This window comes from Corvus moneduloides, chromosome 28 (genome assembly GCF_009650955.1).
Source record: "Corvus moneduloides isolate bCorMon1 chromosome 28, bCorMon1.pri, whole genome shotgun sequence".
Taxonomy (NCBI): domain Eukaryota; kingdom Metazoa; phylum Chordata; class Aves; order Passeriformes; family Corvidae; genus Corvus; species Corvus moneduloides.
The window spans coordinates 2650356-2664937 of record NC_045503.1 but is presented as its reverse complement, the minus strand read 5'-3'; the positions used below and the strand labels follow the sequence as shown (position 1 = coordinate 2664937).

At 44.7% G+C, this 14582-nt stretch overlaps 1 protein-coding gene across 1 annotated transcript in view; it reads right to left on the bottom strand.

Moving 5' to 3' along the window:
- The window catches only part of CPAMD8 (C3 and PZP like alpha-2-macroglobulin domain containing 8), a 54758-nt gene that overhangs the window by 17871 nt on the left and 22305 nt on the right, over nucleotides 1-14582 (bottom strand). Inside the window, 14 exon segments of the mRNA XM_032092789.1 lie at nucleotides 1788-2026; nucleotides 2395-2457; nucleotides 2837-2992; nucleotides 4001-4027; nucleotides 4030-4139; nucleotides 5018-5033; nucleotides 5035-5105; nucleotides 5757-5922; nucleotides 7757-7831; nucleotides 8278-8434; nucleotides 9903-9984; nucleotides 12841-13017; nucleotides 13563-13788; nucleotides 14187-14485. Of these exon segments, the coding sequence (XP_031948680.1) occupies nucleotides 1788-2026; nucleotides 2395-2457; nucleotides 2837-2992; nucleotides 4001-4027; nucleotides 4030-4139; nucleotides 5018-5033; nucleotides 5035-5105; nucleotides 5757-5922; nucleotides 7757-7831; nucleotides 8278-8434; nucleotides 9903-9984; nucleotides 12841-13017; nucleotides 13563-13788; nucleotides 14187-14485 (1864 nt within the window).

Sequence of the window (14582 nt, the reverse complement as noted above, 5' to 3'; positions counted from 1 at the left end):
GCTTTCTATTTTCCACCCTGTGTTCTCCCTAACCCTTCAAAAGTGCCCCAGGGACGTCACTGAGCATGACAACACTTCATTACATTCTGAGAACACCCTCAGCTCAAAATACCTCAGTTGTCATCCTTAGCTGCACTCCTCTCTTCACATTGCCTGAGCAAGATGATGATGGAGCTGAGAGCATCATTACAGGAAGGAGGGGAGGAAAGGAAGATTTCATTTGCTTTTGTTTCCTTTCCAAGCAATCCATCTCCTTGCACTGGGCTTCCTCTCAAATTTCTGCCTTAGCTCCAGCAATTCCCAGGGCAGAAGTTTCAGAACTATCAGCAGAGAGGTTGTGCTGATGCAGGGCAGCCTCCTCGGTTACAGGCACTGACAAGGCTGTAGAAAGAAGTTTAACCCGCTCTCCCCAAAACAGGCTGAGAGCCTGGCAGGGTGAGAAGAGGTTGGCACAGTGACATGGTGGCACGTGGGGGCAGTGCCTCTGCCACAACACGGCCTCGTGGGCCAGGGGGCAAGCTGGGCCAGGGAAAAGGTCCCTCATCTTCCCCGGGGGCACTGCCGCTCTGCTCAGGTCTGCAGTCTTGTGGCCTTGCCTCTGCAGGATGGGAAGGGGCCAGAAACTGATAGGGGAGGCCAGAATTTATCCAGTAAACTGATAAGGGGGCCGGAGTTTCCCACTAAACGAGAGAGGAGCCAGAATTTTCCATTTTCCTAAATCACACCTGGCCGTTCACTGGACTTCTCCTGTTGGAGGTCAGTGAAGCCAGCCCCCCCCCACCGTGCCGTGCTCCAATCACAAACATACAGATCAGTTATTGATTTCTTGGGAATGGTTTCTCCTGTTGCACAGCAGGATGCTGTGAGCCCTCTTTATTTACTCTGCTTGTGGCTCTCTCTCTCTCGGGTCAAATTCCCAACAAACTCCCTAAAAACCCAAACATTTTGTGAAAAGATCAGCAACCCCTGGTGATTGCAGCACTACCAGGGTGTTTAAGAGAAACATCTAAGAGCATTTAATACAGGTCAGAAACCATTCTTGCTGCTGTTTGTCTATAGCCAAGCTGTTTTCTCTCAATGACTTGAGTTTCATAATCTACAAAATGTGACAGAACTGCTCATGTCTCTGTAAAGTGCTTTGAGAGCTAGAAATGAAACTTCTGGATTATGGCATCTTTAGAAATTATTTTACATTTCTTTATATAGAAAAAGGAGATAAGGAATGAGCCTTTGAGAGCTTATTAACAAATATCTGCATGTATTGTGCCTTTACCATAGATTCCAAACTCGTACCATGGCAACAAACATCTTCTGTTAGGTTTTTGGTGTTCAAAACTGGACACTAAGGAGCTCAAATAATAAACTCAAGTCAGTAAGATTTATAAAACTATCGACACAATTAAGGTATTAGTTAACCAGCTGAATTTACCTTGCTCTTTGAGACTTTTAAGAAAATAATCCAGAACTTTTTCTTTTCATCCTTGTACAAGCAAATGACATCCCATTTGTCACCTTCAGGGTTTGGAGAGGCAATAATGAGACTCAGTGACAAAACCTCAAGGTGTTGTTCTTATTTCTCTACCTTTGATACACACTTAGCACTGAAATGATCGAGAATGATCATGGAATGACTCTGTCCCACAACCCACAGGGGTGACTGAAAGTTCTGCCTCACCCTACGTCAGATCCAGACAGTGCAGCAAGACAGAACTCGGTGCTTTTCCTGGCACAGAGGGGCTGATCAGCAAACCAAACGTTCTGTGGGGAGCAGGACTGGCATTTCCTACCTCGTGCAGGTCTCCAGGATGACTTTGTACTCGCGGTGGTCCTGGTCTGAGGCTGGGTCCTCGTCGTCCCCCAGAGCCCTGTCCCTGTGCAGGGCTTCGGAGCGGTTCTCGTCCACAGAGCCCGAGCGCAGCGGGTTTGGGGCTTGGAGGTGCTGCTCTGACTTGGGCTCCTTCAGGTTCACCAGGAGCTGGAAAGCTGGTTTGGCGATAGGATCAGGCACATTGTAAGTGACATCAATCTGCAGCAGGAAGAGGAAAAAGCAAAACAAATGAGGGAGGTTTATTAGAACTCCAGCATTTCAAAGCACCTGCAAATGTCCCATAAAGACCAGCACAGACACAAGATCTGTTCAGAGAGAGGGAATGGCAGGCACAGAGGCAACAGAGGCTTTACCACAGTTTTATCTCTATATAAGCTGTACCAGAGCTGGTAGTATTGCATTCTCTTCCATAAATTAAAGCAACACCACGTCATAGAACTGTTTTGGGAGAAATTCCAAGTGTAAGTCCTTCCTCACTGCAAACTGGGATTACAAAAGCAGCACACAGGCTGTGAGTACAGAGATCATCTGCTCCCATGCTTTCTCCAGCCCCACGGCAACCTTACCTGCATCAGACAGCAGCCTTCACCTTTGGCACTCACAAACAGCCCTGTTGGAATACTGGGGATCTGGGGAGAATCCACAGGTGAGACACACACAAGACATGGCACTCAGAATGGAAATTAATATAAGATTTAGCTCTGTTCTGTACAAAATATCTTTACAAAGGACACTACAGAAATGAAATGAACATGAATTGGTCTCTTCACCACCTGCACTTACAATGGCAGAGACAAACAGCAGCCCAAAATAAACATCAGGCATTGGTTATGGTGAAAAATGCCTTTAATTTGGAGTGCTGTCTCCTTCACAGCAGAACCCAGCCACAAACCCAGAGAGCCCCACAGGTCTCAGTGTTTAACTTTTGCTTTTACCATCACTGATCCAAGCTCTCATTCAGAACCTAGCTCACGTGCTTTGAAAATCTGCCTGCACAAATCCACCTACCACTGCAGTCTGAAGGACTTTTTTGTTCATCTTGTTGAGCTCAAATGTCTCCTGGTAGTCCAGGTTAGTAGAAGCCAAGGAAATGGTCAGGTTGACTCCTCCAACATAAGAAAGGATGGCATATTCAGCCAGAGCCTGCAGGGCCACACAGGTGTCCTGGGAGGTCAGAAGAAGGAGAAATCAGAACAGTGAAGAAAGCAGGAGCACAGTAAACTTCCAAACAACTGTGCTTGGCTCCAGGACGCAGAATATTCCTTGATAATTCACATGGCAAAAGAAAACATCAGGTTTTTGCTCACTTTTCCTATCAAAGCACCTGTGAGGACAAAGTCTGGGCTCCTTTTCAAATTATCAGTCCAGGAAGGGAAGCAGTAAAGAGTGCTGGAAAGTTTTTCTTTCTTAGCAGAACACAAACAATTTCTGTCAGGAAGATGGAAACTCTGCATTGACACAGAACTGTGCCATAAATCAAATCCCTCCTGATGGGAGAGAATTTTCTAAAAGTCCTTGCAAGGAGTTTCAAAGATAAACCAAGACTTTTCCTTGGGTTTCAATGCTTCCAAACAGTTGTTTATTAAGTCTTATCAGAGGAACAGAGCCACTAGTGTGACCCAGGTACAGCATAGAGCACAGAAAGCAGGAGTGAGGGCTCTCTATCAAGATTTACACAGCCTTTTAAAGATATTTTAACCAATAGTTACTAAAAATGTCCATTGTTTTCACTTTCCTACTAATTATTCAGTAACACGGACAGGAACTGCGGAATTCTCTATCCAATCATTCCAAACTACTTTTACTGCAGAACATGGAGTAGTAGAAGGAGGAGAAGAAGGTTTAGAGAACAACAACAATCCTCCATTTTGATATTTTTTACTCTTATCTATTTACTACAAAGAGAAGCCCAAACCTCTAAATTTTTTCACCCTGTGACAATCTTACATAGTAGTCTATCACCTAATTCACACCACTGTTTTTTTCTAGTTGTTGTCTGTTCGTTGGTAATTTTTTCCTAGGCTGGAGGTTTAAAACAGTGTTGTTCAGGGGGGTAAGAACCACTTAAAAAACAGGCAGAGAAATCCTCTGGGCACTCTGGGTTCCTACACTGCATTCCTGAATCAATTGACAATGCAGGCATCCCAGCTACCTTTTCCAGAGGCAGCCCACCTGAGTAGATGAGAATCCTCCCAGTGCCATTCCTTTGCTGTGAGGAGCCATTTGACTACAGGGAGTGCAGAGGCCCGTCTCCCAGGAGTGTGTAGGTCAGAAGGGTCATAAGATGTCATTTCCACTTCTGCAGAAACAACTGAAAGAAGGGGGGAATTAAATAAATCATCTAAATACACCTAGAAGTGAGAATCCAGAGGGGCCTAGAGATAGCTCTAATGAATATTTATTAACTGAAAAATTAATTGTAAAAAGTCAAGAGTCTGTATAAATAACACAGGAAAAGGGAAGTTAAAATGTCTGCACCCAAAATGCTTCACCTCCCTAAGATACCTCTGCTTTCAACATAAGCTTCCCTTCACACAATAGGTAACCAATAATAAAGATATTCACACAATAGATAAACCCCTTCTATTTGACTGTGTCCCACAAGTAATTCCTCTCCCACTCCAGTTCTACTCTGCTGCTGCCCACCACTGTTGCCCTGTCCTGAGGTTTTCATACAATATCCAGTCAGATCCCTCTTTGAACATTGCTGCACCTGCATCATATCCAAAGAGTTCGTGGCTTTAAGTGGCTTGAAAATTACAGCATCATTGCTGTGGCTTTGACAATTAAAGTCTAGAAAAATCAGCTGAAGTGTCAGTGACAATCCTTAGGTCCATTTAAAAACAGAGATAAATAGCTCTGAAATGAAATATATTTGCATTCCCTCAGTTTTCCCTTTCAAATTATTACTCCCTGATAGAATCCCACGTGGCTCTCACTCTTCTGTCTTTATAATGGGAGTGAAAGTTGACGAGACAGCTGGGCCTGAAAAGCCCATCCTCTCTGCACCTGCTCCTCATTTATTCCTTCAGCATAACATTACCTGCCTTTTCTGAGCTCTCTTTTCCTCAGGACAGTTCCAGAATTCCTTGTATTGTATAAACAATTCACTGCAATACATGCAGGCTGGTGTGGCAGCCTCCTTCCCTTTTCCCTGCCTTTGCACCACCAGGTTTCCTGCCTGATTACCTGATTGAGAGAGTTCCATCATTAAAGCCCATGAAGGTGTCTTCATCAGTGACAAGGGTTCCTGTGAGGCTCCAGTGTGTAAAGCCATCTAGGAGAAGAGGGCAGTGAAATACGTGTGTTATCAGAGCAGGAGTGCAGCTGAGCCTCTGTGCACAGGAAGGGTCAGGTTCCACTTTTGCCTCGGCTCAGAGGAGCTCCGTGCCCTGAGCTGCGCTGTCCCTCCTTTCGGGCAACCAGTCCCTGGGCAAGGGGCTCCCTTTGGAATGACAAAGATGATTCAATGTGACAAATCAAGTAATTCTTGCGTTTTGGGTTAAAATACACTGTCAGGGAACGTGAGGTGTTACAGGGCAAACTCTTGTCACTGCGAGGAGAGCACTGCAGAGCCTCTGAACAACCTGAGATCACTCTGCTGGTTAAAGAATGGTGCTGCTGAACACCAGCAGCAGTGGTGCTGATCTCTGTGTGGGCCATTCATTTATGAGTTGATCCCTCCCAGTTCAGGATATTCTGTGATTCTGCTGCACTTGCCTTCCCTCAGCATCAGCTGCACGTGTGGAGCTGAGCTCTCAGCCCTCTCCAGAGAGAACCAGGAGTGCTGTTGCCTTACAAAGCCAAACTGTGCCGTGAGGAATCCCTCATGCCCCAGGCCCCATCCTCTCCAGGAGCTCAAATCCAGCATTCAGGCTGTGTTTGCTTGTTCCTACAGGGGGACAGGCTCGGGGCTGGAGCTCAGTACCTTGGGTGATGGCCATGCTGTTCATCCTGCGCAGCGTCGTGGCCGCAGAGGGGCTGTGCAGCAGGGTCAGGGCGTAGGCAGTCAGTGCAGTCGTGTAGGGGTCTTCTGCTGAGTACAGGTTGGACTCCAGGAAGAGTTTTGCTTTGTCAACAGCTGTTCTTTCTTCCTACATTCAGGGGAAAGACCCCAGACATATTTACCAGTCTCAGAAGATAGAATTGCTTTATTACTCGTTACATCATTCCCATAAAAACAAACAAACAACAACCAAAAAGGCCAACAAAAAAAACAACAGCAAAACCTAATAAATTAGGAAAGATACATTTGCTCTCTGCAGAATGGCACTGATACTTACCCTAAGAAAAGCCATGGATCAAAAATTAAAAAAAAAAAAAGGAGCAAACAGCAGAGCAAGAATGATTTATGCTAACACTGAGACCACACTTTTCTGCCCCCTAAAGCTGAAGAAATTCCATGTCCCTGCAAGGCAGCAGATGAACAGGGCAGAGGCGAGTTCGGTACTGTAGGTTTGATTGTGTTCCTGACACTCCGGAGAGTCTGGCAGACGCCAGAGGATAATAAAGGCCAAGGTTCCCAGGGGTCCCTGCAGCCAACAAACATGTTTTATTAACTCCCCCAATGACCTCACCATGCAGGAACGTGGCTATGATAATTTATAGAAACAATTTTAATTGGACTTGATGTAATTTGGTTTTCCTTTGATTTCCCTGTGGCACTAACCTTCTCCTTCCTCATTTCCTAGCTAAGATCATTAGGAACACTCACAAATCTCCTCTAGGAAAACCATTAGGATCCACAGAAACTGCACTTCTGGGGCTGCCTTGACACACAGCAGCCCAGAGAGAGCATCACATCACTGCTCAGAGGGGGACACTGCTGGCAGGGAGGCAGGAAGTTACTCTGTGAGCTCTGCTTGCAACAGCAGCCTGGTCTCACTCTTCAGGCTCCACAGGGATGGATGAGGAGTGCTGAAGTTATCAGAGCTCCTGAATGGGCACAGGCTGTTCTGACACCTCCACAAACTCATGGCAGTGTTGTGCCTGAACGGGCCCTTTTGTCTGAGAGCAGGTCACCAAGAGATGCTGCAACACCCACTACCCCTCCTCTTCCCATTTTCCAGGCAGTTCTACCTGTGCACAGCCACCACTGCCCTCTCCCTTGGCTGAAGGACAAGGGAACATCTGCAAGGGAACATCTTCCCAGTCCTAGTTATTGGGAATGTGCAACTATAATCTTATCTAAACATCTCCATTCTAACGAAACTGCATGCTGGCAGAAACCCATCAGAGGGCAGGAGCACTGTTTTACCATGAGTTTTAAGGAGGAATCCCTAAAACTTCCAGCTGTACTGGAAGTTTGGGGGTTTCTTCTCAGCAGAATTGGCCATTCCCACAGAGCTGTTTCTCTTTTTTGCAGTGTTCCTGCTCTGTCTCATTGCAAAGAACAGAAACATTTTTCTGCAGAGCCCTCGATCCAGCGCATTGCAGGAGCTCAGCTCTCCAAAGGCACTGTAATCTAACAGCAGTAGCATTTTGGCCACTGCAGCCAAGCCAGACCACAAGAGTTCTCTGGATCCCCAAGTTAAACTGCTTTTAGCACCAAGCCAGGATTTCTGAGTCTCTACAGGCAAGAGCCCAGGATCTGCACAGGCAGCACTCACAGCTTGAAGCTACAAGGCAGAAAACACTTTTTGTGGTAATTTCTGGGAGAGGTTGAGGGATGGGGCTGCAGGGAGGTGTTTTGCTTGGTGGAATAATCATGAACTGATGGTCGAAGGGTGGGAGACCACCTTGAACAATTTCAGAACAGATCCCCTTAATTTTAGAATAATCCCAAGGCTTTCCCAGCAGCCTCTCTTCCCTGGATGCTGTCAGTCATTCTAGAGAGCGCAGAACCTCTGAAGGCAAACAGCAGCAGAATGAAGTTTAAAAAATAGAGGAGAGAGAATTTTTAGAGCTGTTTAGCTGAGCTTTTGTTACCTCAGAAGTGACACCTGTTTCCAGAAGAGATGCAACCACATAAGCTGTCAGGGAGATCTTCCCATGGATCCCACCCTGGAAGGGCAAACAACACAAACCACTGGATGCAAACTAGAGAAAAGGACACTGGAGGAAAAAAAAGACTTTGAGGCAGTACAAAGGATGTGTTAGAGCTAGAGGAGAAGCTGAAGCATCACCAAATTTCTTTTGCTTTGCACACAAGGAGTACAAGATTTAGGAACCCAAGCCCACACCGGTTGGACCCAGGACTCGGCTGTCCCTGGCAGTGACCTGAGGACACATTTAATGCAGTCTTTGTAAGACTTCACATCTTGCTTTCCATCCTCTGGGGACACCCCACAGACACTTTCTGATAGACCTTTTTGAACTGAAGTCCCAGGTTCCCCCTACAGCATTCCAGCCTTTCAAGTGCAAAATTCATATTCAAACTGCATCGCTTCGTGCTTTGATAATAACTTCAAAAATGCTCTTGCTGCACATTGATCCTGTGTGGTTTTTACCTGAATGTCCTTGTTTAGTATCCTGCCCATAGCAGGGAAAGAGCCGTCCTCTTTCTGGTGCTGGATTATCCAGTCTTTGGCAGCTGTGAGTTCTTTGGGGTCAATGAAAATAAACCCACGAGACTGAGCAAAGGACTTGAGGACAAAAGCTGTTAACCTGTAAAAATGAATTAATCATCTTTCCTGAGAAAACAAATTCAGAATAAAGTATCTGTAAGTGAAAATTAACATTCTTAGAAAGCACAAATTTTTTAAAAAAAATGTTTTTTGGAAACACTAAATATTTTTGTTAAAATGTTCATGGGAACATAAAAGCACCTGAACACTGTTCAGGCTTTTGATAAGAAAAAGATTAAGGTTCAACAAACTAAATTGAAAAGTAGAACTCAAAGATGTGTTTATCATGATTATGGCACACTCTGAAATATAGCTCTTTTTGATAGGTGCTCATCTGCCCAAATGATTAAAGTTTTTAAGCTAAGAATCAATATTTTAAAACTAAGAATCAATATATTTCACATAAGAAACCCAGATCCTTTCCTAAAGCCTGAAGCTATGTTACACTTTATACAGAATTAAGACTTAAGAAAGCACCAGAAGTGTTTTTTGGAATTCTAAACCTCTGACAACAAGTGTGAAGCACTGGCCAGCTTTGGGGGATTGAGTCATTGCATTTATAAGCCCCCGAGGAATGGGAGGGTAGCAAACACTGCTGCCTGGCAGGGGATTTTTTCGAGTGCTTGAGTAATTCTGTGTCACCATATTTCACATCCAGGGACTGGGAGATGCCGCAGCTGAGATAAAAGTTCCCTATCTTAGGAAGAGTGAGGCAGCAGCAGCAGTGGTGCTTCCCTGGCCATGAGCTGGGGAGGGAAATCAGTGAAAGCCCAGACACGGAGCAGCTGGAGGAGGCACCTGACAGCACAGGCAGAGGAATGAGAAGCCCAGGATCTCCACAGCTGAAGCCCTCGGGCTGGGCTGATGCCACACAAACCTCGCAGGCCGAGGGCTCCTGGGGGGACACAGCACTGGACCCCGCAGTTTCAGAATTTCTGGCTCTCCTGTTGTTGGACTCTGAAAGGTCCTGCACGTATTCCCAGAGCATAAATCCATACAGTTCCATGCAGCAGGGGATGGAAAGCACACGGTATAAGGATGTCTTTGGGGGGGGGTTTGAGCTGGTTTTGATGGGTTTTTTACCTACCCTGATAGAAGCCTCTGCCACTTGTGGAGACAGCATGTTTCCCTGTATGTGCTTCAGGTAAAACTCCATTCCCTATGGAATTAGGTGCTTAAATACCCATAATTGCTACTCCAGTTGCAGATATGACCCTTAACTACAGCTTTTGTGCCTGAAGCCTGGACCTGTTTGCAGATTTGACTCTCCTAACTGCTCCTGAGTCCTGAATCACCTACAGCACCTCTCCTAATGTAGTCAGAGCACTCAGCAGCGCTGAACAGCAGCTCTGCAGTCACTGAACATTATTGCACTATTTCTGTTCTCCACTGTGTGTGATACCACGAGAGCAGCTGGAAAATTACTCCTCTTTCCCAGCCAATTGTGTATTTTCCCCGTTTAGCAAACACTTAGCACTTTTCTAACTCAGTTTTAAATAGCCACTCACCACATGCTCCCTGATGAGTCCCTCTCCCCAAAAGCACTGTATGAGCCATCTTGCCTCTTGTAGGTCAGCTGGCGCTGGTAGCCTGGAAGTCACAAAAGAATTGGGGGAGTCCAAGATCTCCTCACACAGAGAAAAACGAGTGTTTAAAGTGAATGAAGACTCAGACCATCTGGCAACTTGTGTAAGGGATTCTGCTGCCCGAGGCAGCTTCTTATTCTGCTGTGAGTGAGAGCCAGCTCTGTGTGCAGTTTATCCAGCAATCTGCTCAGGATAACATCTGGGACACTGCAGCTCCTGCCTTTTGGACACTGGAAATGCTAAAAATCTGATACTTCTCTGAAAAAAAATGCACTATCAAAAGGTTTTTACTTAAGCACACAGCCACTCTCCTTCCATTTTACTTCCATTTACAAATGAAAATGTTTTGCCTGTGACACTGCAGCTGGATTCAGACTTTTCCCAAAGCTGTTGCTTGGAACAACTTCACGTAACATAAAAACAACAGCTGTGATCTTAATGCACGTGAACACCTCCCAGGTGCAAGGGCTGTCCCAAGGCTTGTTTTAGACATCGTTATTAACAAGGTGAATGCTGAAGAGAAGAACTCTCTCCTGGAATGTCTTCTAAAGTTGAAAATGAAGAAAAAGTCAAAATGCTCTTTCTACTCGGAAAATAATTTGCTTCTCAAACCTGTTTGTCTATAACCATGAACTGCCCATCCTAACACAGCCTCCACGTGGATGAGTACACAAGGCACACTTGGATAAAGCTCTAAAACACCCATTGGAGTCAAACACTCCAGGATGGATATTTCTGATAAGGAAAAGTCTGATCTGCAAGAAGATTGTGTCAAAAGACATTCAATGCCTGCGAAATGCTGCAGCACAGGAGAAGGTGTTTTATTCCACACCTCGTGACGTTTTTATGGGAATGGATCATTGTTTCATTTCCGGAGGTGGAGTTTCTCTGCTGACCCCTCTGGATACAGGCAGCTCCTCAATCCCTGAGGAAGGGCTGCCCATGACTCCCACACTTTCCAGTTGCTCTGTAGCCCCTCAGTGCTCACAGGGAATGGCCTGAAAAATGAGAGGAACAAAGACCTAGAGATTGATGATGCTCTTGGTGCCACCACATCTTTGTTTGGTGGTCGTGGGATAGGTACAGATACGTGGCAGAAAGCCAAGTAATGGTATTATTTTTTTCCTCTTCTAAAAAATAGGTGTTAAATTAAATTGCCTTTTTTTCCCCCTGCAGGCCTCAGGTACAATCTACTACTGAGCACTTCCTGCTAAACAGTTCCTCAATGTTCATTTCCAGTGTGTATAAGGACACATTAAATCCTTATATTTTATATCACTCTTCTCATTGTTTCTGTTCTTCTCTTTTTGGGTGTTCATGGTGCCAATACTGCCCAGGCTGTGGGTTTGAGCCCTGTATGGGCCATTAATTTCAGAGCTGGACTCAATGCTCACTTTGGGTCCCTTCCAACTCAGGAAAACTTTGTGATTCTGTGATTTTGAGCTGAATTATGCTTCATCGCTCTTGCTGTTATTCTTCTTTGCTTGTTGGTTGGTAGTGGCGCAGACTTTATGCCTTGCTTGCTCTTCTGAAACCTCCTCTTTTCTAAACAATCCTCTGCATGCTGGGACTCACTGGAGAGGTTCCCCTTTCCAGTTTTCCCCTGTTCACCTGGGTTTTTTTTGTGGGAAAGCAGAAAAAATACTGACTGGTTTAGCCCAGGCCACTTCTAACGAAGAGGGAATACACGGGAATTGTTGGGTATCAGCACTTTCCATGATGGATGATTAAGGGATGAAGAAGTTTTCTGGCTTGGTAAATCACAAAAGCCTTCTGGAGTGAGCATTTCCCATCTAAACCTTATACTTGGCAGGGCTCCAGTAAACGCAGAAGGGTTTAAAACTCTTGGGGTTTTCTTCTGTAAGGGTTAATTAGCAAACAGAGTTTGGAGCCAAAAACCTGGAAGGTTTGCAGATTCATAAAAAGAAACAAAAGCAAATGATGTTGCAAAGGAAACACTGACTTGGGCCATTAACAAATTCCCTTTGCCTCACTGCTCTCAGCAAGCACAGAGAATTGCAAGTGGAATGACTGGAGCCAGGCAAAGGAAGCAGCACTGGGCTTTTGCTGCTGAATACAAGAAATATCTCACATATTACATTTTATATTTATATTTTCAGAGGAGAACCACCTAACCCTGTCACCTCTGATTTCATGACATGACTATTGTCTGACTCATACACAAGAGAGCTTTGTCCCTTTGGGTCATTCTTGTTTTTAATGATCTCTGAATTCTTACTTGTCCTGAGAATTGCACTTAGTTATAAAACTATTTTGCACGTGGCTCTTCTGAAAACAAATGTTGAGAAAAACAGTGCAAAAAAAAGAAAAAGGTTGTTTTGAGCTGCTTAGTAAAGTAGGACAGGACACTGAAAGGACAGATAACCTAGAGCCATATAATGAAGGTTTTTAACTACATTGGATGCTAAATTTTGATTTTTGGTATGCTGTTACAAAGAAAATGCCGTTAAAAAAAGGTCCAGAAAAGAGCCATAACTCTAGTGACTAAAGGCTTGAAAAGACAATTTATGAATAAAGCAAAAACCCCAAAATATACAGATTTTTACTAAATTTCATTTTCCTTTACTTTAAAAAATTTTTAAACATAGAAATTAGCTAAGAAAAAAAGATAAAGATAAATCAATATGCATCTGAACTGGGAGTTACTGAAGGGAAACACAAGTTACATATCAAGGGAAAATATCTTGCCATTAAAATCTGTCAACTTGTGAGATTATCCTGCAAGAAATGATGAATTCTCATCGCTTGGGCTATTCTTGATGAAAAGAAATGACATGACAAGTAAAACTTCTAACTCAAAGCCTTTTCTCCATCTATAAATTCACTTGCAATGAGTTACCTTGAACAAGGTAATCAGTAGCTTCAACCTCCACCTCGTGACTGAGCTGTTTGGTTTTCTGCAGGTACTTCAGGACAAAAACATTGGGAGCAAAATGGATCATGTTCTGCTCCCCACAGCCAAAGGGCAACCTCAGCAGGTTGTCCAGGTTGTTCAGTGTAGGACCCATCACATCTCCTGTTTGAGAGAGAGGGGACATGTTCAGGATCAAGCAATTAAGGTTTACTTTTGGTGTTTTATGATTAAAACCTGACTGCTCTAATATCTCCTGGCTACCACAGAGTCAGCTTAAATAAACCATAACATGAGTGGGAAGTCCTTCAGCTGTTGAGTCTCAGCCCCTCAATCTCTTGTGGGATTAAGGAAATTCCACATTTCAGCCTTTGATTATCCATGACTTCCCAGTTCAGACTAGTTTGGAACATGGCACAATCTGTGATGAGGATGATAATGAAAGAAATACTTTGAACTGTAACAGACAGTGCCCCTGCAAAGCCCCTCACAACTTTAAGCCGCTGAGAACCAAACAGGCTTCAAACAAGTGACAAAGAAACCCAAAAGAATTTTCTGCCCCAGAATTAAGCAGGGATAAACCTCTCTTTAAGTGCCTGTGTCTATCTTATCTGGTGTGCATTACTCAAGTACTGGTCAGAAGTAACAGCTGGAGCATCTGTTCACATTTGATAACGGGTACCTAAGTGATACCTCCTGATAATTGATACCTATTATTGAAGCCGTAGCTCTTTCTGATCCTGGAATTATGTTGTGGGGAACTCCAAGAGTAAATGCTTCATTGTGATTTTCATCAGTCTCTTCTTTTCTCCAAATTTTAAACTCTCCCATTGACCCCCAGCCTGTGGAAAAGCCAATGTACTTCACCTCAAGCTGTTTGGGGACTGTCCACTCCACAATAATAGATTCGTTTAGCACCCGAGTACCGTGGCCAACCTGAAAGGGACAAGAGACCATGGAGTTCCAAGAGCCCACACACGTGGAGTCACTCTACCACTTGTGCTGGGACACCTCCTAACTCAGATGTGCATTGCAGATGGAGCAATACCTCTCTCTTCCCCACCCACAAAGCAATCCAAGGAAGTTCAATGAGAATTCCACAGGCTTGGCCTTCAAGGCTTTCATCACTAAAAACGTTGAGGACTGAGGTCCTGAGAACACAACGGTGGCAAAAGCAGGCTTGTTCTGATCAAAACAGCCTGATCAGGGCTTCAGAGGGAAAAGGCAACAGGAATGAAGCTCCCACCTTCTACACCAAGGAAAACCTGCTCTGTGTGTGCCCACACTCTGTTTAGAAAGGGAGTCCCAGACCATTGCTCAGATGAATCCAGTACCTGGATAACTCCATTTTTCCAGCTGATCCAGAAGCTGCGGAATTCATCCCAGGAGAGGATACCAGGTGTGTCCCTGCTGGCCACAGGCTCTCCCATTTTGCTGATGGAAATCCAAGTTTTAGTGTTTTGGTGTCCCCCGATAACAATCTCTGTCATCTCTGCCATGTCGTGGGGACCAGAGGACAGGGCCAGGTGAGCATCGTTGTGGGCCTTCACTGCGATGTCAAAGTGGCTCATCTGGGCAGGTTTCTGCATGTACTGGTACTCGTATTTGTTAGGTGTGGAAATGTGTATTTTCTCTAGTCAGAAAAACGAGGGAATGCGGTAAGAATTAGAGCTCGTCTCACGGACATCAAAAGTAACCCTTGGCTGGTAACTGAAATTCAAACAAACAGA